At 46.5% G+C, this 26,463-nt stretch overlaps 1 protein-coding gene across 2 annotated transcripts in view; it reads left to right on the plus strand.

Annotated features, from left to right (window-relative positions):
- The window catches only part of si:ch211-105j21.9 (sialomucin core protein 24-like), an 83,023-nt gene that overhangs the window by 18,353 nt on the left and 38,207 nt on the right, over positions 1–26,463 (plus strand). For both annotated transcript variants that reach the window (XM_038820265.1, XM_038820264.1), the window contains exon 2: positions 23,726–24,373. In XM_038820265.1, coding sequence (XP_038676193.1) covers positions 23,782–24,373 — 592 coding nt within the window. In that variant the 5' untranslated portion in view covers positions 23,726–23,781. The remainder of the gene's footprint in view (positions 1–23,725; positions 24,374–26,463) is intronic.

The following is a 26,463-nucleotide window of genomic DNA, read 5'->3' on the forward strand; positions in this document are numbered from 1 at the left end:
GAGTTGCCACAGCTTGTGTACTGTGTGCAGTTCTGGAATGCACATTATAGAAAGGAAAGGGTGCAGAGGAGACTTACCAGGATGTTGCCTGGGCTGGAGAGTTTTAGCTTTGAAGAGAGATTGGATAGACTGGGGTTGTCTTCCTTGGAGCAGAGGAGACTGAGGGGGACATGATTGAAATGTATAAAATTATGAGGGGCATAGATAGAGTAGACAGGAAGAAACCTTTCCCCTTGGTGGAGGGGCCAATGGGAATATACATAAATTCAATGTAAGGGGCAGGAGGTTTGGAGGGGATGTGATGAAAAATCTTTTCACCCAGAGGGTGCTGGGAGTCTGGAACTTACTGCTAGGAAGGGTGGTGGAGACAGAGACCCTCATAACATTTAAGAAGTATTTAGATGTGGACTTGTGATTCCAAAGCATACAAGGCAATGGGCCAAATGCTGGAAAATTGAATTAGAATAGTTAGGTGGCTTTTTTTGACCGGCGCAGATGTGATGGGCCGAAGGGCCTTTTCTGTGCTGTAGACCTCTATGACTACTACAAACTGGGGCATTAGCAGTCACAAATCATTTTGCCAATTGATCTTACATTCAATATAAACAACACAGTGAACTATCCTTACACATTGGAGAAAAATCATTGTGTTTTTGCTGGAAGTTATATTTCAGAACTCTGCACAACAAAGATTAATTATTAGTTTTAGTTGAATACTGATTGTGACCTCTGACTTTCCTATTTCTTTCCAAACCAATTGTTACTCGCTATTCATGGGATGCTTGCAGTTGTAAAACTAAATTCTGGTCAGGGTTGCTACTTTACCCAAGAGAGTTCTAAATAGGCAGGTGGCTCCAGTACATTTTATTTAAAAGCCGAACAATAACAACAACTTGCATTTATATAACCTCTGAGAAAAATGACCCAAGAAACTTCACAGGTGCACTATCAGACAAACATCCTCACTAAGACAAAGAAAGAGATATGAGGACAGGTGATCAAAAGCTTGGTGAAAGATATAGGTTTTAAGGAGAATATTAAAGGAGAGGTTAGATGTAGATCGCAGCCCATCCAGGATTGGATGTTTGACAGGCAAAGTATTGCAGAGGCAGTGGAGGGGTTGGGAGTGGTGGCAGTGAGGTTGAACTGGATATTGCAAATATACATGTAGAACCTAATGCTGTGTTTTGGATGATGTCATCCATGAATGGCATTTTGTTTTACTTGTTCATACAGATGAGAATGAGGAGGGGCCAAAGATAAATACTTGTCGGGTCTCCAGTAATAACTCCAGTGCAAGTGTGTGAAGAGAAGCTATTGTAAATCCTCTAGGTCTGGCTATGGTAAGATAGATGAGAATGGAACCAGGCAAAGATGGTGCCACCACAGTTAGACAGTGTAGGAGAGGCATTGGAGAAGATTGATTTGGTCAACTGTGTCAAAGACTGCAGATACGTGAAGAAGGACAAGGAGGGATAGCGCACCACAGTCACCCGACTAATAAGATGCCATTTGTAATATTAATTCGGATCATTTCAGTGACGTGGCAGGGTTAGGACTACATAGGAATTAGGGCAATGGAGCAGGAGTTGGCCATTTGACCCTTCGAGCCTGCTCCATCAATCAATAAGATCATGGTTTCCTGCTTGCTCCCCATAACCCTTAACTACCTTGTGCATCAAAAATCTTGGGCACAATTCAATGGCCTCTCTCACGTCCAATTTTGGGATGTGGCAAGGCTATTTAATTTCTCGTGAGATTCACAATGCTCATCCTTTTCGTGAGACATCGTGATCTGGCCCTCACCGGGCGTAATCCAGATTAACATATATAAATAAGCCATTAGGCTGGTCCATTCGAATATGGACCAGATGTAACAGCACCTACGGGGTTTCCCAGGCCAATGGAGGCCCAGGGTTGTGGGGTCCTGGGCAGGGTGATACTCTGGCACTCCCAATGGCACCCAGGAACCTTGACACTGCCAGCCTGGCACCTTGGCACTGCCACCCTGGCACTTTAGGGTGCCCGGCACTGCAAGGTTACCTGTGCCAGGGATCTGGCCCAGAGGTAGGATGGGGGGGGGAGGCTGCGGTGCGGGGAGGAGAGGGAAGTCAATAGATCGGAGTGGCATTTAAAAATGGCGCTATGATCCATGAATGGTCCAGGTGAGGAAGTGAGGTACGTGTGGTGTCGAGGCCAAACGAAATGACAGAGTCCCCCTTGGGTACGGGGTCGTTCTCGGCGCCAAAACGGGATTCTTCTTTTCACATTAAATCCCACCCCTTATCTAACATAGCCTCCACTGCTCTTTGGAGAATAGGCCAATAACCCTCGGAGAAAAAAACATTCTCCTAATTTCCATCTTAAAATCCCACTTTACACTGAAACTCTGACCCCTGGTTTTAGTCTCCCCTTCAGGAGGAGACGTCCTTTTGGTCATCATCTTCTCAAGTCCATTCAGCATCTTACATTTTTCAATAAGATCACCTCTCACTCTTCTAAACTATAGGCCCAAACTATTCAACCTTTCTTCTTAAGATAAGCCATTCATCCCAGGAATGAATTAAACCTTCTCTGAACTGCTTCTAATGCAGTTATATATTTGTTCAAATAAACACAGTACTCTAGATAAAAGCAAATTACTGCAGATGCTGGAATCTGAAACAAAAACAGAAAATACTGGATAATCTCAGCAGGTCAGACAGCATCTGCGGAGTGAGCAGGGAGCTAAAGTTTAGAATCTGGATGATTCCTTGTGGCCTCAACTTCATATTCCACCTCCCCGAATCCTTAATTAGTCAAGCATTTACCTCCTTCTACCTATGATGTGGAGATGCAGCATTGGACTGGGGTGGGCACAGTAAGAAGTCTCACAACACCAGGTTAAAGTTCAACAGGTTTGTTTGAAATCACAAGATTTCGGAGCGCTGCTCCTTCATCAGGTGAAGTCCCTCTACCTAGTCCTAGACATTGGGGTGGTCAAGAAACACTCAAGGCAGGTGGTGCAAGATCTGCTTACCACACTGGCCCTGTTACTGAACCGAAGGTTTAATGCTTACCGATTTGAACAGCAAAAAAGAAAATTGCTGTGGAATTTTTCTCTGGTTCTCTGAGAAGTGTCCAGAGAGAGAACAGGAGATTCATTTGCAAGTTATTTTCAGGCATTTGTATAATATTTGTCTTTGCTGCAGAACAATGTAAATTCATACCTGTGGCACAAGGCAAAGGAGATGGGAAGGAGACAAAGGAACAAAAGATGGATTTCAGGGAGGTGAAATAGGTAAAGCAGAATCTGCTTCCTGTTTTCATTTCAGTGGGAGACAATAACTAACTGCAAACCATTCACCTGCACTAACAAATGCTGGCAATAATTACATCATTTGCATTTTACCAAAAGAACTTTCACATATATTATACTCGGAAATTGAGGTCAGACACACCTAACACTGGCTCATCGGATGGTCAGTTGCCTGGAAACAGCTGTTGCAGGCTGAGCTGGACGATACTTGCCACAGGCAAAACAAACCTGAAGTTAAACCAGCTCTTTCATTCTCAACCAGGATTTGGAGCTAATTATTACACAAACTAAGTAAGGCAATTTCCTCTGTAGAAAATACACAGCATGCTCATTACACCTTCTATCACACTGAAAGGTATAGCATAAACCTTTGTACTTTAATTATCTATTTTTAAAGCCAAGGATCATGTACACCTGCCACCTTCAAAGATTTGTGTTCACATGCCTCAGTGTTCCTGCACCCACTTTAAAATGCTATCATTTAGTTATATTTCTTCTCCCTATTCTTCCAACTAAACTGTATCACGTCACACTTCTCCACATTAACTTTAATCTATGTGTCTGCTATTTCACCAGTTGAAACCCTCTGAAAATCTGGAAAATTTGAAATTATTGCCTGCATAATAGATAATAAATAAACTATTAATAAATATCAAAAGAAACAGTGTATTTAAAACTGACTCAAGGGTGGAATTTAATGGAAAAATTTCCAAGTTTATTAGTGGCGGGTTTTTCAGGGAATTTTCTGCTGGCTCTGCCGGCGAGTTCCCCACCGCTATCAAACGACACTTCACTTTTTTGGCAGTGGGGGGATTCTCACCGGTTTAGCCCACAATTAGGGCGTGATTTTCCAGCCTTGTTGCACTCTCGCTCAAGCGAAATGAGGCCAGTGAACAGCGGTAGACCCAAAAACGAGAACCGCGCCAGGCACCAAACAGTTTGCGATGCATAGGGCCCGCTCCCAGAGGCAAAATCAGTACCTCGCTGTAGCATGGCGGGAAACCAAGTATCACCACTTACAACCTTATTTCCATACAATTGATGAGAGCCATCCCTTATCCAACAGCCTCCTGTGATTCAGCGGCCTACCCAGCAAGTGGCCACGCAGGCGCCGATTAGTACTCCTTTTAAAAAATGTGAACCTGGTAGAAGGGCTTCGGTGAGGAGCCGAGGAATTGAGTAGCTATCTCTGGTCACAGGCAAAGAGCCCGGGGCGCTATGCTTGCTGCCCCTGTGCTCAGCGGGCGGTGGGGGACCCTCGGCTGGGGGCAGGGGACCCTCTGCAGGGTGGGTCATCATGGGAGGATGGGAGAGGGAAGGCACTGGGGGTCTGTGCAACCACCCACGGCACCACCATGCCAATCCCTGGATCATGTGTACCCATTCTGGAGGCAACCCTTGTCCCTACCACCTGTCCCAATGACCACCCACAACCCGCACCAACTGCTTAGGCCTCTGGCCGTGCGGCTGAAGGCTACTACGTGGTCAAGTGAGTACTTCACGCAACCCAAGTGAGTTCCCATGAGTGGGAGCCCGGGTCAATGACAGTCCGGGTGGCCGCTGGGCCTCGTTGCACCGGGTCTCTGCTTCGATCTCTGGCCCCCGTGCTGGCATTATTAGCCAGGTCCTCAGAAGATATCCCTTATCCCCCTAGAGCCAGCCGCACACCCTGGGGTGGTCCCCGAAGAGGCCATGGACGATTGGCTGCCCCAGGATACAGCTTTCGTGCTTACACCCTGGGAAGCTTGCACGCACGTGCATGATCTTCATGGCAAGGGCAGCATGGTAGCACAGTGGTTAGCAGAGTTGCTTCACAGCTCCAGGGTCTCAGGATCGATTCCCGGCTTGGATCACTGTTTGTGTAGAGTCTGCACGTTTTCCCCGTATCTGCGCGGGTTTCCTGCAGGTGCTCCGGTTTCCTCCCACAGTCCAAAGCTGTGCAGGTTAGGTGGATAGGCCATGATAAATTGTCCTTAGTGTCCAGGTTAGGCGGGGTTACTGGGATGGGGTGGAGGCATCGGCATAAGTAGAGTGCTCTTTCCAAGCGCTGGTGCAGACCCGATGGGCCAAATGGCCTCCTTCTGCACGGTAAATTCTATGATTGGAGGGCCATGTAGAATGTGAGTTAGTACCTTGCATCCCAATCAGATAGTGATGTCTGGACACTGTGGGAGGCAACACCGGACCCTTGCCCCTACAGACTGTTCTGCAGCCTCTGGCTGGTCCTCCGCTTTCTCCCTGGGATCGTCCTCCATCCAACGCCTACTGGTCTGGCGCTGCCTCATCAACCTCGGCCTTCCCCCTCCTCCTCCTCCTCGGAGTTGGCCGCATGTCCCTCATCACCAACCTCCAGCTCGTTGCCCCGCTGCTGTGCAAGGTTGTGGAGGACACTGCAGACCACAATAAAGTGGGCGACCCTCCGGTGGGTACACTGGAGTGTACCACCGGAGTGGTTGACACAGTGAAACCGCATCTTGAGAAGTCCTCAGCAGCGGTCACTGACAACCCGGGTGGCCACTGGGCCTTGTTGCACCGGGTCTCTGCTTCGATCTCTGGCCCCCGTGCTGGCATCATTAGCCTGGTCCTCAGCAGATATCCCTTATCCCCCTAGAGCCAGCCGCCCATCCTGGGGTGGTCCTCGAAGAGGCTGGGGAAGATTGGCTGTCCCAGGATACACCTATCATGCTTACTCCCTGGGAAGCTTGCACCCATCAGGCCTGATCTTAGAACATAGAACATAGAACAGTACAGCACAGAACAGGCCCTTCGGCCCGCGATGTTGTGCCGAGCAATGATCACCCCACTTAAACCCACATACCCCTAACCCAACAATCCCCCCATTAACCTTTACACTATGGGCAATTTAGCATGGCCAATCCACCTAACCCGCACATCTTTGGACTGTGGGAGGAAACCGGAGCACCCGGAGGAAACCCACGCACACACGGGGAGGACGTGCAGACTCCACACAGACAGTGACCCAGCCGGGAATCGAACCTGGGACCCTGGAGCTGTGAAGCATTGATGCTAACCACCATGCTACCGTGAGGCCCATTGCTACCGTGAGGCCCATGGAGGTCGCACACGAGCTGTGTGATCAGGGAGAGAAATCCCATTTTGTTAACACAGGGCACTCTCAGATGGCCCAGTGAGTGCAGGGCAACATGTGTGGCATCCACTATCCACCTGACTTATGGCATCCCATCGATGGTGGAGAAACCGGCTGCCCAGGCAAACTATTGGGCTTGGTTCATGTCAAAGTTGATATAGTTTAATGCCCAGGCAAACAGGGCTTCAGTGACCTGTCGGATGTACCTGTGGGCTGTGGCCTGCAAAATGCCACCTAGGTCCCCGCTCGAGCCCTGGAAGGATTCCAAGGAGTAAAGTTCAGGGCTGCAGTGACCTTGGCAATCACCAGGAGTGGGTGTCCTCCTCCTCCGTGTGGCGCCAAGCCCGCGAGGTCATGGCACAGGTGCCGCACCGTCTCCTTGTTGAAGTGGAGCCTCCTGCTGTCTGTCATCTGTTTGAATAACCAGCAATGCCTGTACACCCTGGAGACTCCCCCACAGGACTCCACCTCTGGGTCCCCCCCTGGCTGATGGGCGGCTGGGTCCTCAGGGTGTGGGGTGGGGTCCGGTACATGAGCCTCCGCCTCGAGCATCTGAACAGGGATTCAGTGGTCATTTTGCGCCAGGTTTCCTGGTGTAAAACACCACCATTTTCACGCTGGCGTCGGGACTTAGTATCCCAAACGGAGAATCCAGCCCGAGAGGTGGGTGCCATGGAGCGCACCTGAAAGTGGCACAAAAATCTTATCGAAACTCTTCTTCTGGTGGCCCATACAATTGATGTGGCTAATTTTGAATTTTGCTCGTGGAATCTAAGGAGAATTCATCAACCTATCAAAAGGTACAAGATCCTCTGTTTTCTTAAGAAGGAAAAAGTGGACAAAGCCCTGTTACATGAGACTTATTTGGATGACGGGGAGAGTTTCAAGTTGAGGGGTGTGGGTTTGGGCAGCGCGTTTCTGCCTCTTTTTCAATGAGTAGTAGGGATCAACAAGAATGTCCCGTTGAAGGTATGGAACTGTGATAAGGCTAAGGATGGTAGTTACGGGGCTGGTAGACTGGAAAGCTGTCTCAATAACGAATTGTATGGCCCTCTGAATTACTCTTCAGAGGTTATCACAAAGGCTTTTCTGGATTTTGCAGAATTGGCTTCGGCCAATTCGTTTGTGGGTGGCGACTTCAATTGCCATCTGAACCCCTTGATTGACAAGCCGCTAGTCACTAGTAAACCCCCCCACCCTACAGACTACAGCTCTACTATTGGAGTGTGAAGAGGTGTGATACTTGGATGTGTGGAGCACTTTACATCCTAGGGATAGAGATTTTACTTTATTCTCAGCTCTCACCCCCCCCCCCCAATCAGTGTCACACGAGAATCAATGTATTTTTTGTGCCGAGCAGGATCTTACATTTGGTTTCCTCTTGCTCTGTAGGCAGTATTGTAATTTCTGACCAAGCTCCGTCTTCTGGAATTTCTGCTTGAGGACCTCCTATTTCTGAACTACTCTTCCATTGAACCTCTCAGCCACCTTGTATTTTCTCACTAATGTTTCAACCTGATGTTCTAATGCTGCTGAATTAATTTAACAGCCATCCCCACCCCCGCCCCCACAGCATTGGCTAACCTAACCGTGAAAACATTGGCCCCAGCTATGTGGAAGAGCAACCATCCATCATGTTATAGCTCTTTCCTGCCCCAGAAGTGGTTCCAAATCCCCAGGAATCTGAAGCTCTCCCTCCAGTACCATTTCTCCAGATGCACATTAACTTGTTTTCTAGAATTTGCAGTGCAGAAGGAGGCCATTCAGCCCATGGAGTCTGCACTGGCCCTTGGAAAGAGCACCAAACCCAACCCAACGCCTCCACCCCATCCCCACACCTCCACCATATCCCCGTAACCCCACCTAACCTTTTTTGGACACTAAGGGCAATTTAGCATAGCCAATCCATCTAACCTGCACATCTTTGGACTGTGGGAGGAAACCGGAGCACCCGGAGAAAACTCCACACAAACATGGGGAGAACGTGCAGACTCCGCACAGACAGTGACCCAAGCCGGGAATCGAACCTGCGACCTTGGAACTGTGAAGCAATTGTGCTAACCACTGTGCTACCATGCTGCCCATCTTTATCTTCCCTTTATTTTTCTGTCTTGCTCCTGAAACTTTATCGGATATTTTCTATCTATCTCACTCTTCCCAATGTTAAGCAGGAATTTTGGTGCATTGCTTTTGCCCACAAAATGTTCTGCATTCATTCAGTGACTTCCTTTGCCGATCAACAGGGGGGCAACATATCCTGCATGACTCATGTCTGGTGTTGCAGAATTATCCATCAATCCCTGATGAACAAATTCACTATGAGTCCTAACTTTCTACACCTTGCTTTGTCTCTCGAGACAGTCATTTCCTCCAAGGTGCCATGAACACACGCTCAACTTAATTGCCCTGAAGCTGACTCCCTTAGTTTGAGAATGGCACATTCCGAGAAGATTCCTACGCTACCTCTTCCGATATTACTGGCTGCCTACCCATTTACTGTCACTGTTGTTTCACAGCGTCAAGGTTCGGGGTTCGATTCCCGCTTGGGTTACAGTCTGTTCAGAGTTTGCACGTTCTCTCTGTGTCTGCGTGGGTTTCCTGCGGGCACTCCAGTATTCTCCCACAAGTCCCGGAAGACGTGCTGTTGGGTGAATTGGACATTCTGAATTCTTCCTCAGTGTACCCGAACAGGCGCTGGAATGTGGCGATTAGGGGCTTTTCACAGTAACTTCATTGCAGTGTTCATGTAAGCCTGCTTGTGACAATAAAGACTATTATTATTGTCCTGAACTCTTTGTACCTTCAGGATTACCATCTCAGAAGCCTTGAGCTACTGTTCAAGACATAAGAAATAATTTTTCTGCACGTGGGATCCTGAGTAGAGAACCTTGGAGTTCTCATGATAGGAATTGTAAGCAATGGGTACCAGGGGCAAAATTCTCCGACCCCCCCGCAGGGTCGGAGAATGCCCGGTGCCGGCGTAAATCCCGCCCCCGCCGTGGCCGGAATTCTCCGTCACCCGGGAATTGGCAGGGGCGGGAATCACGCCGCGCCGATCAGCGGCCCCCCCCTGTTGGGGTTGTGGATTTCTGTTGGAGTGGTATCTGTTGGAGGGTCTTGGTTGGGGGGACACTATTTGGGGGGAGTCTCTGTTTGGGGGGTCTCTGTTGGGGGGGAGTCTGTGTTGGGGGGTCTCTGTTAGGGGGTCTCTGTTAGAGAAGTCTCTGTTGGGGAGGTCTCTGTTAGGGGAGTCTCTGTTGGGGGGAAGATCTGTTGGAGGAGTCTCTTTTGAGGTGCAGCATTTGCATTGTAGGGGGAGCATGGTCCTTCGATGGACTTTTTGGGGTACTTACGTTACACAGTTACCCCCTTGACCCACTGCAGAAGGTCCATTGCACCAAGGACTCGTTTAGAAATACCTGCACCAATCTACACCCACCCGACTCTCGGCTGAGGGGACTGGAACATCATTGGGGCAGGGAAAATCAGGCTTCCAGCCCGTTAATTGGATGAAAATGGCCCATTTGCATCCTCCCGCCGGCATGGGTTCCGAAGCTAGTTGTCACCACCGGCCGAGTCCCGGAGAAATAAAACGGGATCGGTCTTTTCAGCCCAAAACCTGATTCTCCTTTGGAGTGGTGTGCGGCAGTGAACCCATCCCACCATGTCCAAAATTAGAAGAAGAGCAGGACACTTCTCCTAAATATCCTAAACCTACATCACAACATCTAATATCTGAACATTTATATAAGTGTGTGTGGGATCTTGTTGCGCATATATTGGTCGCCGCCCATTATAATGACGATATTTCATAAAATATTCCATTGGTTGTAAAACTATTTTGAAAGTCCTGTGCTCAAGTTATATAAGTGCAGGTTTCTTCTTTCAAAAAACCCACATCGGGCAATATTCTCCATTGGCTGACGCCGAAATCATGAAACGCGATTGGGTGGAGAATAGGTTCCGATGCTGATTTGACGGCAAATTGCAATTCTCCGTCACCTCGACAGCGGCGTCAATGTGTTCCGGAACACATCGTTTGCATATCATTAGCGGGCCCGAACCGGTATTTTCCAGGGCATGTGCGATTCTCTGCCTCCAATGGGCCAAGTTACTCACAGCGCGGTTCACTTGTGCTTTTAATAATGGTGAAACCAGCATTGTGGCTGATGAGGGAGAGAGAGAGAGGAGGTAGGACACAGAGAGGTATGACTGTGGGATGGCAGGCTGGACACTGGTCAAGCTGGCAAGGGTCGGGGTGGCCTGCTCAGGCCAGGGGAGAAGGGGTGATGGGGAGGAAGAGCCGTGTGGCCCGGGTGCCGGACCGGGCATGCCGTCGAAGACTCCGGCTGAGCAGGGAGACAGTGCACCATATCTGCCAGATCATGGTGCACCTCGCACCGCGGGGTTATGGGAGCGGACACCTGTTCCTGGTGGCTGTCAAGCCATGGCACCGAGTGGGAACCTGTCCGGGATCTCACAAGCCTGAGTGCATAGGTGCATCCGTGCCGTTTCAGAGGCCCTATGTGCCCAGGCGGCATATCCCCAGAGGCAGCACAATAACACTGTGGTTAGCACAGTTGCTTCATAGCTCCAGGGTCCCATGTTCGATTCCTGGTTTGGGTCACTGTCTGTGCAGAGTCTGCACGTTCTCCCTGTGTCTGCGTGGGTTTCCTGCAGGTGCTCCGGTTTCCTCCCACAGTCCAAAGATGTGCAGGTTAGGTGGATTGGCCGTGATAAATTGCCCTTAGTGTCCAAAATGGTTGGCTGGGGTTACTGGGTAACAGGGATAGGTTGGAATGTGGGCTTAAGTGGGGTTCTCTTTCCAATGGCCGGTGCAGACTCGATGGGTCGAATATCCTCCTTCTGCACTGTAAATTCTGTGACACCCATTTCAATGTGGACTGAATCCACCAGGATGTTCGAGCAGTGGGGTTCGCTGCAATCGGCGACATGCCCTGGGTCCAGGGAGTGATCGATGGGATGTACTTACGAGCACCTGCAGATGTCAGTCTGCCACTCTACATAAACCGAAAAAGGTTCCAGTCGATGAACGTGCAGCTGATGTGTGACCACCAGCTGCACATCATGCACATCTGTGCCTAATACGCGGGCAGTGTGCATGATGCCTTAATCTGGCACATCTGATGATTCCTGACATACTCGAGATGCCCCCTCACCCTCCTCTCCACCCCCCCCCCCCCCCCCCCCCCCCCCCCCGCCCCGGCTTGTGGGCCTGCCCCTGGGTGACAGGGGTTATCCACTGTGGTCCGGACAATGGATTGCAATGGGTTGGATATCGGGGTTATCCACTGTGGTCCGGACAATGGATTGCAATGGGTTGGATTGGATTTGTTTATTGTCACGTGTACCGAGGTACAGTGAAAAGTATTTTTCTGTGAGCAGCTCAACAGATCATTAAGTACATGAAAAGAAAAGGATTTCCTTAATTTCTTGAGAAAGTATAGGCGCTGTTGTGCTTTCTTGGTGGTCGCGTCGACGTGAGCGGACCAGGACAGATTTTTGGTGATGTGTACCCCAGGGAATTTGAAACTAACCATCTCCACCACAGCCCCGTTGATGCTGACAGGGATGTGTACAGTACTTTTCTTCCTGAAGTCAATGACCAGCTCTTTAGTTTTGCTGGCATTGAGGGAGAGATTGTTGTCGTTACATCACTCCACTAGGTTCTCTATCTCCCTCCTGTATTCTGACTCGTCATTTTTCGAGATCCGGCTCAACATAGTCGTATCGTCAGCAAACTTGTAGATGGAGTTGGAACCAAATTTTGCCACGCACTCATGTGTGTACAGGGAGTAGAGTCGGGGGCTAAGTACGCAGGCTTGCGGGGCCCCGGTATTGAGGACTATTGTGGAGGAGATGCCGTTGTTTATTCTTACTGATTGTGGTCTGTGGGTCAGAAAGTCAGGGATCCAGTTGTAGAGTGAGGAGCCAGGTCCTAGGTTTTGGAGCTTTGATATGAGCTTGGCTGGGATTATGGCGTTGCAGGTGGAGCTGTAGTCAATAAATAGGTGTCCTTGTCGTCGAGATGCTCTAGGGATGAGGGTAGGGCCGAGGAAATGGCATCTGCTCTGGACCGGTTGCTGCGGTATGCGAATTGCAGTGAATCATGGCGTTCAGCGAGTATGGAGGTGATGCGCTTCATGGCCAACCTCTCAATGTTGCCCACGATGCTGACAGCCTCTGCCACCTGCGCCCAGGCATGATGAATGGTGGTGGCTGGCCGCCTCTTTCCCAGGCTGGGGTACAGGGTCATCCACCTCTTCTCCACCACATCCAGGAGGATTTTCACAGAGAGGGTCTCCGTGAAGTGTCGAGCTGTTCTACTTGCTTCCCCCTTGTTGGTTGGGATGGTGTGTGTGGGGAGTGCAGTGTGTATATGCGGCTGTAGCTCGTCAGCCGCCTGAGTGTCAATCGCAAAACTGGTGAATCCAGCACCGTTTCTCATTGGAATCGTTTGTGTTCCACATGGCGCTGTTGCCAGCCGCTTAACAGTAGCACAATCAATCCAGGTGCATCGCTGGTTTTGCTGTTGTGGAACTCCACGAGTCCTGCACTGGCATCAACACTTAGAGTGGGTTTCTACTCTTTGCAATGTCAAAATTGTATTCGGCAATCGGGCAGGGATTTCCTTTTGACTCCAAAATCGGGCGACACCTGTTTTCAGATGCTCCGCCCCCTCCAAAATTGCATCATCGGTAAGTAAGCCGCACGCTGTAGGGACGGCCTCAGAACGTCACCTGAAGTCCCTCCCCCAATGCTCCGCCCTTGATGGGCTGACTTCCTGACAGCGTGGAACTCCATTGACTCCATATACAGCGTGTGCTCTGAATTCTGATCAATCACGCGTGGCGGCTGTGGGATGTGGAGGTTACAGGGGGGCACTATCTGACAGGCTGGGTCCGCGCGCTGCTGGCGCCATGTTGTACGGCGCGACCACGGCAGGTCGTTGGCTTGCGCATGCGCGGCCACAGACCCGGCAATTCTCTGGCCCTTTCTGTCGGCAACGGCAGAGGTTTTACGTGGCGCGGCTGCAAGCCCGCCTCCGGGCGGAGCATCGGTGTGGGGGCGGCGCTGACATTTCCATCGTAAAACTAGACACTTCATCTGGACATAGCCTCAAAATTGGAGAATCCAGCCCACAGTCTCAGAAGTGGAGAAACCAACCCATTATTTTTCTCACCTCTCTAAGAAAGATCCATTCAAAAAATCTACACATTGGCCGGATTATCCAATTCTGGGGGTATGTCCCCACGCCGGCGTGGGAACGGTGGCGTTTTGCGCCAGAAAAAATGGCGAGAAATGGTCACGGATTCCCTGTTTTGCTGGAGGCCAGCAGGACAACAGCATAGTGCACCTGGATCTAGTGCCGATATGTGCTGGAGAATTGCCGAATATGTGGCCGTGCACGCGCACGGCAGCGGCCTGCAGTGGACCGCTGTGCTCCATCGCAGAGGCAGCCTGCAGACCCGGCCCCCGATATAGTGCCCCCCCTTTGGCCAGCTGGCGCGCCCTGGACCACCCCCCCACAGTGCCTCCAGCCCCGAATAATGTCCCCCCCCCTGCCAGTGGGTCGGCCCTCCTCCAACTGTGGTGGCTCTGGACTGAGTCCACAGCTCCCACACTGAGTTCCCGACGGATGAGATCATGAGAGACCCACGCAGTCGGGAACTCGGCCGGTCAGGGGCGGAGCATCAAGGGGCGGGCCTCAGGCAAAGTCTTGAGGCCGTCGATATGTGGTGTGCCGCTTTAGAGGGGGCGGAGCATCGCAAAAGCTCCACCGCCCCCAATTTGGTCGGGAACTTTGATTCTCCGGCCAATCGCAGAACGCGATTTCGGTGTCGGCGACCAGAGAATCAGGCCCAGAATTCTCCTCATTGGATAACATCACCTCACAGAAACCTATATAAATGGGTTTCTGCTAATTCTCTGCCAATTGGAGGACTTCTCAAAGAGACACTCAGTGACATAAAATCTTGGATGATGCATAATCACTTTCTTTTTCATCATAAATCGCTAACTACCATCAATCATTTATCTAAGCACAGCGATGGCAATATTGATTGATGGATATTTGGTCTAATATTTATACATTGGATCCCTTTCCTTTGACCTGCAGACAAACACAAGCTGAATTTAGGAGTTAACAGGGAGAGTTATTATCCTTTCAATGGTGTTCACACTTTTTACAACCAGCCTGTATTTTTATGGCAGCCTTCAGTCTCGTAAGGTCATGTTTGTGCCGCGGTGGTCAACTCTGTGTTAAACATTGCCAGGTGTGGCTCAGGGGCCTCACTTGGACTGCCTTTGCTTCAGAGGAAGATAGTGAGCTGGGAAGTGCACAATTTGCTGGCCTCTCTTTTCTATGGGTTCTTCTTGTTCAGCTGAACTTTTTGTTTCTGCTCACCTACACCATACAGAATCAATGGGGGTGGCAAGCTGGTGTGATGCATTGGGTTAAATTCACCACACTCTGCAGTTTCTTGTGATCTTGGACCGAGCAGTTGCCAGACCAGGCTGTGATGCAGCCGGATAGGATGAGCTCTAAAGCACATCTGTAGATGTTTGTGAGAGTCGATGCAGACAAACCAAATATCTTCAGCTTCCTTTGGAAGTAGAGACATTGTTGGCTTTCTTGACTGTTGCATCAACGTGAATGGACCAGGCCAGACTGTTGGTGATGGTGTCCCCCCAGGAACATAAAGCTATCGACCATCTCCACTTCAGAGCCATTGATGCAGACGGGAGTGTGTGTCGTGCTACGCTTCCTGACATTGATGGTCAGTTCCTTGGTTTCCAACATTTGGAGAGAGGTTGTTTTGGGTACATCATGCAACCAAGTGATTTAGCTTCCTCCTGCAGTCTGATTTGTCATTATTTGAGATACGGCACACCACAGTCGTATCATCCACAAACTTATAGATTGAGTTGGATTTAAATCCTGCTGCACAGTCATATGTGTAAAGGGAGTGCAGTAGAAGACTGAGCGCACATCCTTGAGGGGCTCCGGTGTTGAGGACTATTGTGGAGGAGGTGCTGTTGCCTATCCTGACAGATTGCGGTCTGTGGACTGGTTGCAGTGATTGGCAAACTGCAGTGGATCGAGACCGTTGAGGTGGCTGGCAGTGGTCCGTTTCATGAATAGCCGCTCAAAGCATTTCATGATAACAGACGTCAGGGCCACCAGTTGGTAGTCATTGAAGCAGGCTTCCTTGTTCTTCTTTGATACTGGCATTATGGTGGTCTTATTGAAGGAGGTGGGGACCTCAGAGCGGAGGAGTGAGGTGGTGAAGATACCTACGAATACACTCGGCAGCTGGTCTGCGCAGGCCCTGAATGCTCGCCGAGAGACTCCGTCGGGGTCCGTCGCTTTCTGTGGATTCACTTTTGTCATGTGAGAGTACCTTTAAGAAAAAGGTGTTCATAAATGGGTGTGTATATAAGTATCTGAAGTGAGAGTATCTTTAAGAAATGGGTGTTTATTACTGCAGTGATGTCAGAGAGTGGGTGGAGCTGGGCTGTCTGCCGGTTTTTTACTTTCGTTTTAGGCTGTTTGCAGCAGGGTGTGTTTTAGTTTCATTTTCAGAGCTGGATAGCTGCAGTCACAGCCTGAAGGTGTATTAGAGTCTCTGTAATCTAAAGACTGTAAATCAATCCTGGTGATTTAAAACTAATAACAGAAGTGACTTTAACCTGATGTGCTTCTGGTAAAAGGTGGTTTAAGTCTTATGGATGTTAAAAGGAAAGCTTAAAGGATTACTTTGTGTTGTATTCATTGGGGGTTGTATTTGACTTGATGGTTGCTAAGATGTTCACTGTATGTTTTAAAAAGGCTAACTTGAGTTCATAGAATAAACATTGTTTTGCTTTAAAAAATACTTTTCCATTTTTGCTCTACCACACCTGTAGAGTGGGCCGTGTGCTCCCCATACCACAATCTAGTAAAGGTTGTGGGTCAGGTGAACTCCATGATGCACTTTGGGGTTCTCTAAACCATGGCCCGTAACAAATTGGGTGCTCGTCCGGGATAAAAGTCTATCTATTGGATTGGCTTAGTAAACTTAAAGACACTGAGGGGTGAGCATATTATGGTTGCTTTTCAGGTGTTGTATTTCAGTTTAAGGAGGGAATGTGTTGTGGACAATGGCTCTTTCAGATGCTCTGAAGTTTTTAGGGGTGGAGACGGTCACACGCAGTACCATACGGACAGAGACTAAAAGCAGACAGTTAGATTTGGCAAAAACATTGCAGTTAACATTAACTGACAAAATGCAAAAAGATTAGGTAATTATGGAGGTGGCTAAGCATTTAAAGTTGCCTGAGACAAAGTTTGACTCATTGGAAATAGCAAAAATTCAGTTGCAAATTAAACAAATAGAACATGAGAAAGAAATAAAACAGTTTGAATATGAAAGAGAGGGAGAGGAAAAAGAAAGAGAGAGAAAGAGAGAGAGAGGAAAAAGAGAGAGAAGAAAGGAAAACAGAAAGAATAGCCCTAGCAGAACAAAAAGAAAGAGAAAGGGAGATACAGATCAGGGAAAAAGATAAAGAGAGAGAGTTTGAACGTCAGAAAATGGCCATGAAACATGACAGTCAGTTAAAATTGGCAGAAGTAAAGGGAAACGTACAGTTGATGAGGATAGTGAGAAAGAGCATCAAAATCGAAGGCTTGGTGAGGATTTATTTAAATATGTCCAAGCATTGCCAAGATTTGATGAAAAGGAGGTAGAAGCCTTTTTCATTTCATTTGAGAAGGTGGCTAAACAAATTAAATGGCCACAGGACATGTGGGTATTACTGATTCAAACAAAGCTGGTAGGCAGGGCTAGTGAAGTGTTTGCGTCACTACCGGAGGAAGTATCTGGGTCATATGAGGAGGTGAAAAAATCCATCTTCGGTGCATATGAACTAGTGCCTGAAGCCTACAGACAAAGGTTTAGAAATTTAAGGAAAGAATTTGGTCAAACTTACATTGAGTTTGAAAGGCTCAAACAGAGTAATTTTGATAGGTGGATAAGGACTTTGAGAACAGATCAAACGTATGATGCTCTCAGAGAAATTATACTTTTGGAGGAATTGAAAAGTTCAATTCCTGATGTCGCGAGAACCCATGTGGAAGAGCAGAGGGTTAAAACTGTGAAATTAGCAGCAGAAATGGCAAATGATTATTAATTAGTTCATAAATAAAAGCTTGGTTTCCAACATCAGTTTCAGCCTGTGAGGAGTAGAAACTGGGGACATGAGAAATACTCAAATGGTAAAGGTAAAGGTGATCTGATGGAGATAATAAGGAGAGTGTACCTCACATTAAAAAAGAAATCCAGGAGGGTGGAAAAGAAATGAAAAATTTCAAATGTTTTCACTGTAATAAACTGGGCCATGTAATGGTTGAAGGAAAACACTGGGAAGGCTGATGTGGTGAAACAGGATAAGACAGTGGGGTCTGTTAAAGTGGTAAAGGAATGCCCAAGTGAAGCGAAGGTGAAGGAGATGCAAAAGATTGTACAACCTGATCAAGAGGTGATTGATAAGAAGGTGCCAGATCTCTTTAAATAATTTACTTGTGTGGGTAAAGTTTACTCATTTGTATCAGGAGGAGCAGGTAAAGAAGTCACAATTTTAAGAGATCCGGGAGATAGTCAATCTTGAATGGTAAGAGATGAGGAGTTATGTAGTTTGCGAAGAATGTTGCCAGAAAAGGTGGTAATATGTGGAATTCAGGGTGAGAGGAGTAGTGTTCAATTATATAAGGTAAGGTTGGAAAGTCCAGTGAAGAGTGGTGACGTGGTAGCAGGAGTAATAGAAAAATTATCTTGTCCAGGAATACAGTTTATCTTGGGTAATGATATAGCTTCGCAGGTGCGAGTGATGCCTACTGTGGTTGATAAGCCAATGGAAAATAAGACAATTGAAGTGTTGAAGGACGAATATCCTGGGATTTTTCCGGATTGTGTAATGAGAAGGTCACAAAGTCACAGTTTAAAACAAGAGGAGAAATCAAAGAGTGAAGATGACGTTGAAGTGCAATTGTCAGAAACAATTTTTGATCAGATGGTTGAAAAAGAACAAGAACAGGTGGAGGTTGAGGCGGATATTTTTAGTTCAGGAAAATTGGCGGAGTTACAACAAAGAAGATATAGAAGTAAAATATATGTATCAGAAAGCATATACGGAAGAGGAATCTGAGTGTATACCAGAGTATTATTACCGTAAAAGTGATGTCTTGATGAGAAAATGGAGACCTTTACATATGCAGGCGGATGAAAAGTGGGCAGAAGTTCATCAAGTAATACTGCCGGTAGGGTATAGAAAGGAGGTGTTGCGAGTTGCACATGAGGTACCAGTGGGAGGTCAATTGGGAATAAGGAAAACACAAGCTAAAATCCAGAAATATTTTTATTGGCCTGGACTACATAAAGATGTAGTTAAATTTTGTTAATCATGTCACACATGTCAAGTCATAGGGAAACCTCAAGCAGTGATAAAACCAGCACCCTTAATACCCATTCCAGCATTTGAGGAACCTTTTACAAGGGTCCTAATTGATTGCGGTGGACCGCTTCCTAAAACGAAACGTGGGAATCAATATCTTTTGATGATAATGGATGTGTCTACTAGGTTTCCAGAGGCCATTCCAGTACGTTAGATTACAGCTAAAAAGATTGTGGAGGAGTTACTTAAATTCTTTACTAGATATGGACTACCCACAGAAATTCAATTGGATCAAGGATTGAATTTTACCTCAAGGTTATTCAAAGAAGTTATGGATAGCTTAGGAATAAAACAATTTAAATCAACTGCGTACCATCCAGAATCGCAGGAACCATTAGGAAGGTGGCATCAGACATTAAAGACAATGCTGGGGCTTATTGTCAAGATTATCCAGAGGATTAGGGGCAGCACGGTAGCATTGTGGATAGCAAATCGCTTCACAGCTCCAGGGTCCCAGGCTCGATTCTGACTTGGGTCACTGTCTGTGCGGCGTCTGCACATCCTCCCTGTGTATGCGTGGGTTTCCTCCGGGGTGCTCCGGTTTCCTCCCACAGTCCAAAGATGTGCAGGTTAGGTGGATTGGCCATGCTAAATTGCCCTTAGTGTCCAAAATTGCCCTTAGTGTTGGGTGGGGTTACTGGGTTATGGGGATAGGGTGGAGGTGTTAACCTTGGGTAGGGTGCTCTTTCCAGGAGACGGTGCAGACTCGATGGGCCGAATGGCCTCCTTCTGCACTGTAAATTCTATGTAATTCATGATTGGGATAAAGGAATTCCATTCGTGCTGTTTGCAATTCGGGATGCAGCTAATGAATCAACTAAATTCAGTCCTTTTGAACTAATTTTTGGTCATAAGGTAAGAGGACCACTTAAATTGATTAAGGAAAAATTGGTGAGTGAGAAATCAGAAAATACATTATTGGATTACGTGTCAAATTTCAGGGAACGACTAAAGAGAGCAGGTGAATTTGCGAATTTGACATACCTCAAATTAAATTGGAAAACGAGGGTGATCTTAAAAATTGGGATAAATTGTTGAGTTACCTTCCAGAGGAAACACGATCTGGCCTGAAAGAGTTATTGATATCTCATGGGCATATTTGTGGAGATAAATTGGGAAGTAGTAAAATGGCTATATATGATGTAGATGTGGGAAATGCTGTTCCAATCAAACAACATCCATATAGACTTAAACCTTAAAATTTGGCACAGGTTAACAAAGAGATTGACAGAATGTTTAAAAATGGCATAATTGAAGTGGGTTTCAACCAATGGAGCTCACCCATAGTGATGGTACCTAAACCAGACGGTACCCAACGTTTGTGGATGGACTATAGAAAGGTTAATGCAGTTACAAGAATGGACTCTTATCCTATCCCATGTTTGGAGGATTGCATTGAGAAAGCGGGACAATCAGCTTTTATTTCCAAGCTGGATTTACTAAAAGTAACTGGCAGGTACCTTTATTTGAAAGGGCGAAGGAGATTTCAGCTTTTGTGACTCCAGATGGTATATACCAATTCAAGGTTATGCCATTTGGCATGAAAAATGCCCCAGCCACATTTCAACGGTTAACTAACAAAGTCGTTTCAGGATTACCCAATTGTGTGGTATACATCGACCATTTGGTAATTTTCAGCCAGACATGGAAAGAACATTTAAAACATCTGATGGAGTTATTCGATCGACTTCAGGAGGCGGGTTTGGTGATAAACCTAGCCAAAAGTGAATTTTGAAAAGCCCAAGTCACTTTCCTTGAGGAGTTTCTGATACCCTTGAGACGAAGGAAAATAATGCAATTTCTTGGCATGAGTGGATTTGATCGAACATTGGTGAAAAGATTTTGTAGCGTGATTGCTCCATTGATGGACTTGCTGAAAAAAAAGTCAAAAATTTCAATGGACATGAGAGTTTCAATAGGCATTTGACTCCCTGAAAGCTGTGATAACCAATTCTCATGTGTTGGAGAATTGCTAGGGATTCCGTGATCAAATTGAATGAAAGTATTTGACGTTAAAGAGAAATGGCGAGGCGTAGAGGAATGGACCTTCTTGTTCAAAGAGACCGTCAATCAAGAAGGATTTTGTTTGGAGGAAGAAGAACGAAAGAAAAAATGGACTACTCTGAGGCTGTAACAGTGGGTATGGGTGTGTCCAAGTTTGTTGGGAGTGTGTCCAAGGCTGTTGGGACGGGTGGCACTGATACATTGGCTGACTGTGCAAAGCACGCATAGTACTTGTTTATATCATCGGGTAGGAATGCTCCAGCCCAGTTATTTCACCTGGCCTTGCTTTATAGCTTGTGATCTTGTGTAGGCCCTGCCATAGTCGTTGTGGGCTAGTGTTGTTGGCCTGGGACTCTAGTTTGATGCGGTATTGTCTTTTTGCGTCCTTGATGGCTTTCCGTACATTGTACCTGGGTTTCTTATCTAGGTCCGGGCCATCAGACTTGAACGCCTCCATCCAGAACATGAGCAGGGAGTGAACCTTTCGGTTGAGCCAGAGTTTCCAATTGTGGAATACCCATTTTGTCTTCTGTGATACACAGTCCTCAACACACTTACTGATGAAATCTGTAATGGTGGTTGCGTACTCGTCCAGTTTAGCTGCCACGGCCTTGAAAATGGACCAGTCCACAGACTCCAAGCAGTCGCGGAGGATGTCTCAGATTCCTTGGACCAGCACTGCACGGTTTTCCTGACTGGCTCAGCATGCTTGTGTTGCTGTTTGTAAGCCGGAAGTAGGAATACCGACTTGTGGTCAGATTTGCCAAAGTGAGGTCAGGGAATGGAGTGGTAGGCTCCTTTGATGCTCGTGTAGCGGTGGTCCAGGATGTTTGCACCTCTGGTGGAGCAGGAGATATGTTGATAAAGTTTGGAGAGGACCTTCCTGAGGTTGTCCTGGTTGAAGTCTCCAGTCACGATTGTCAGGGATTCGTAGTGATTTGTTTCTTGGTTGTTGATAGTGGAATATAGTTTGTCAAGTACTTTCTTCACTTCCGCCTGGGGTGGGATGTAGACTGCTGTGATGAGTACAGAGGTGAATTCACGTGGGAGGTGGAAGGGGCGACACTTCACGGTTAGGTATTCTAGGTCTGGGGAGCAATGGCACGCTAGGGATACCACATCTAAGCACCAGGAGGTGTTGATCAGGAGGCAAACATCAGGAGGCTGTCATCCATTTGATGAAGATGACCAAGCCAACACGGATGTCACTGGCTTAGGAATGAGTGTATGCTGGTAGAATTAACATGTTCCAGGACCTCTGAGTTGGTGACTATGTCCTGGGTCTGAGACAGGGAAGGTGGAAACTGTTCAGCCTTATCTCCTGCCTAGCATTTGTCCCGATCTCACCATTGTAGAGTAGCGCACTGATGATGCCGGCTTGGTATCCCATGGTTTGGTATTCTAAGTCAAGTTTATGTTATTCCACACTGTCTCCCTTGGCTTGGACATAACTGCAGGTTTTGCGATGCATGCATTGATTTCAGCATCAAGTGATAGATTGCTGGTGACTGTGGAGTCTAGGTATGTCCGGTGTCACATTGTTAACGTTGATAGATGGTGGAGTGGCAATATCCTGGACCATGTCATTTAGCTCCCTGGTGCTGATTATCAAACCAAACTCTTTGTGGTAGGTTTACCTATGCCCCCGAATGTTACCGTGGCATCGTCAGTGTACAGCAACTGTCTGATGACTTAGTACACCTTTATCTTGGATGGGCAAGGCTAAACAGCTTTTTATCAGTTCTGGTATGTAAGTAGATACCCTCTGTAGATGACCTGAACCCTCTATAGATGTGAAGACATATAACAGCAAAGAGAATACGCCAAAGAGTGTCAGCGCTAGAACACAACCCTGTTTGACCCCACTGCAGACTGCAAAGGGTTTCATTGTTGCCCTGTCATAACTGATCTTGCCCATCATGTTGTCATGGAAAGAGATCATATTGAGGAGCTTTGGCAGACAGACAATTTTCTCCAGCAGCTTAAATATTAAATACAGCCTCTGCCCACATAGTTGAATGGCTTGGTTTTAATTACTAAATATAAGGATCCTGCCTTTGAACTGCCTTGGAATGATTTCCTCAGACTCTGCAGCTACTGTAACTATCAGTTTCCTGTGGAACAATTCTGCCCATGTTCCTATGATGGAGATTCTTATTGCTGTACTATATTTAATTTTTCTTCTCAAACTAGAATAATCATTAACAAACCAAGCTGATGAGTTCTAACAACATCTTGTCTTTACTCAGATGAATTCACATAAATTAATTCTATGAAGGATCACACAGACTAAAAACAACAGTGCATTTTTGGGCAGATTGGCAGAGTATTTGCATTAGCTAAATTGATCATAACTATTTACAATGCAACCAGTCTTTCACATTTGTCTGAAGACCAGCACTCCCACAGAACATAGGACATTTGATACAGGTATTCCAGAGACCAAGCTGGCTGATATCATATTTAATATGAATTTACCATATAAAGTTCCATAATATTAAAGCCAAAATAATCTTCATTTTTGTAAAAAGTAGCATAAATGGATATTAAGTTCTACCTAATTAGAATTAAATTCATTTCAGATGTGAAACTGATGTTATTTTTGCTATTATTTATTGTAATGAATGTTTTGCAGCAATTTCTATGCTATAGATTCAAGTGTTGGTGGCCCATGAAATGTAGTTTAATTTGCTTGAAAGGTTTTCTATAAGATAGCTAATTTCTTACTGGTGCAGCTTTGTCATTTAGCTCATTACTGGAAAATAATATGTAATCTGTTACTCGTTCTTTGTATTTTACAGGGTAAACTTAGAAAATTGAAGAAAGTTCCAAGTTAAAAGCTGCAGAAGGGAGCAATATGATACCCATGATTCAGCCTACTGCATTTTACATTATAATAACGTTATGCATTGGCTTAGCTGCAAATTCTGTTGATGCAATAGGGCAAAATGTTTCTGTCATTACCAATACCCTTAGCAATGAAGGCAATTCTTATGGAGATATTAAGAAAACTGGCTCTTCTAACAACCTCCCTGTAATTGGATCCAGTCAGACAGTGAGTGTGGCGCTTAGCACATTGAAACAGAACCAAACAAGTAACAACATAAGCACCTTAGCCCCTGGGACTACTGTTGCCATGTCAACTAATTCAATGAAACCTTCTGTGCCTGATCATTCTCAGCCTCCCATGACAAAAAAAACAGTTCAAACAACAGCACCCCATGCCTCAAGTCTCTCCACGCACGAGTCCTCTACAATTCCAGCACTTGGTTTAACAACTACAGAAAACCAAAATAATTTAACGCGCCAAGTTTCAACTTCAATATCAACACCTGTCCTGAAGCCTACACAGACAGAATCCACTGTAACAAGTAGACAACCAACCAGCACTGGCATCACCCAACCTTATACAGGTTCATTGTATTCAATCCTAACAACTGGAACTTCAGGTAAGACCTAACCTTTGCTAGAAACACAATGGAATGGGATTTTTATAAGGCAGATTGTCGTGTTTCAGGATTTTTGATTCTTTTTCTACTGAAAGGAAAATGTTTTAATGTTCTGTTTACCAAAGTAATGGGTATCCTCATGGGTTTTTTATGAAAAGGCAAAAGAAAGGTTGTTAATATGCGAAACACATTTAGCATGCTATGTAATTAAACAAACATATCCACTGTGTTGGAAAGCCTTTGATTACTCTATAGAAAATAAATTCAGGATCTGGTTCGGGCAAAGAGAGAGAGAGACTTTCGAGAAGGGAAAGTTTGTTAAAGGGAAGGTTGTGAGCCTTTGCTACGTTGGAAGAAAGCTGGATGAGAGACTTCTTGTTTAAGTAAAGCATGGCAGCTACTGGAGTAGGGAGATACAGAGTCTTCTAATTTGTATTGTTAAACAAAGGTAAGTTATACCGATTGAACTGAATGAGTCCTGATCATACATGTTGGTCTGTATGCCCACTTTACAGTGAAATAGAATAACTTAATAAGTTACATTAAGCCTCATCTGATTCCTATTAACATAGTTGAAAAGATTGAACGAGCACATGGAATGAAACGAAGAAAATTTACATGAGAAAAAGGCTGCATGTAGTCAATAAACTAAATGTACAATGACCAGAATTGCTAGTTTCGATCATTAAAGATCCCGGTGTTCTAATAGTTTTCTCCAAATTGTTCAAATGTCCTGGCTTTTACACAGCAGTAGCATCTCTTCACTTTCTCTCCCGATTCCCCTCACCTTCCCCCCGTCTTCGCATTCCATTTACCGTCGGCACTCGGCAGAAAACCCCTTTCATGTTGGCAGCCTGGGAACTGAACTGCTGCCCAATTGCTGAGCATGAAGTAGCTGCACCCAGACGTTCGCACACACACAGAAAACCTTCTCATAGGTCCCCAGAGCTGGAGGGGGGAACTCAGCTGGGTGACAAGACTGCCGCACTGCAAGCCGCACTGTTAGGGCGACACAGCACCCATCGGGAAACCACAAACCAGCACTGAGGAAGGTGGCAGGCAAGTTCAGCTAAGCCATTATACACAACCAAAACTTAGCATTCGGAAGATTGGTGTGTTTTTTTCTTGTGGCTCTAGCTCCGATTCTCCAACACACGGAGGCACATTCAATAGTCTCTATCCCCTGGCTGAAACGTCTGCTATATTGTGAGAACCCATCGTGTATAATGAAAATAAACTCAGCTTGTAAAAGCGCCGTCGGTTTTGTGTTTGCTGATAATGTTCTTTGTTGCACCCTCTCGACCAATCAAACAGCGTCCCCCACCTCAGAAACGGAACAAAGTTTAAAATGTTGATGGAGGGATCCAATTCACTGTCCTTTCCCTTTTTTTTGTCAGTTTCTAAATTAAGCAACAGACTTTTGAAACGTGCAATTGTCCATTTCTAGGCTCTTGAGTAAGAACAAATAATTCTCCATTACTGATTCAGTTGCTGCTAACATTACAAAATTGACTGAGATTATTAACAGCTGTTGAGCTCCAAGTTATTCTACTGTAAAGGACAGGGTGTTCCAGGAATTGTTTGCAACTTACCAGCAAAACGCCTTCCACAGCCTTTGACAGCTTAATAATTGTCGCTGGGCAGTATAATGAGAATTAGCTGTGAAAGTCTGAAAGGTGCAAGCAAAACACTGCAGGAGGCCATTCGGCCCATCGAGTCTGCACCACCCCACAGAAACAGCACACTACCTAGGCCCACTCCTGCCCTATCAATAGTCCACAATAGTCCTCAATACTGGGGCCCCATAAGGCTGCGTACTTAGCCCCCTATTCTACTTACTCCCTGTACGCATACGACTGCAAAATTTGGTTCCAACTCCATCTACAAGTTTGCTGACGATACGACCATAGTGGGCCGGATCTCAAATAACGACGAGTCAGAATAGAGGAGGGAGATTGAGAACCTAGTGGAGTGGTGCAGCGACAACAATCTCTCCCTCAATGCCAGCAAAACTAAAGAGCTGGTCATTCACTTCAGGAAGCAAAGTACAGTAAACACCCTTGTCAGCATCAACGGGGCCGAGGTGGAGA

The sequence above is a fragment of the Scyliorhinus canicula genome, chromosome 15, assembly GCF_902713615.1.
Source record: "Scyliorhinus canicula chromosome 15, sScyCan1.1, whole genome shotgun sequence".
Lineage (NCBI taxonomy): Eukaryota > Metazoa > Chordata > Chondrichthyes > Carcharhiniformes > Scyliorhinidae > Scyliorhinus > Scyliorhinus canicula.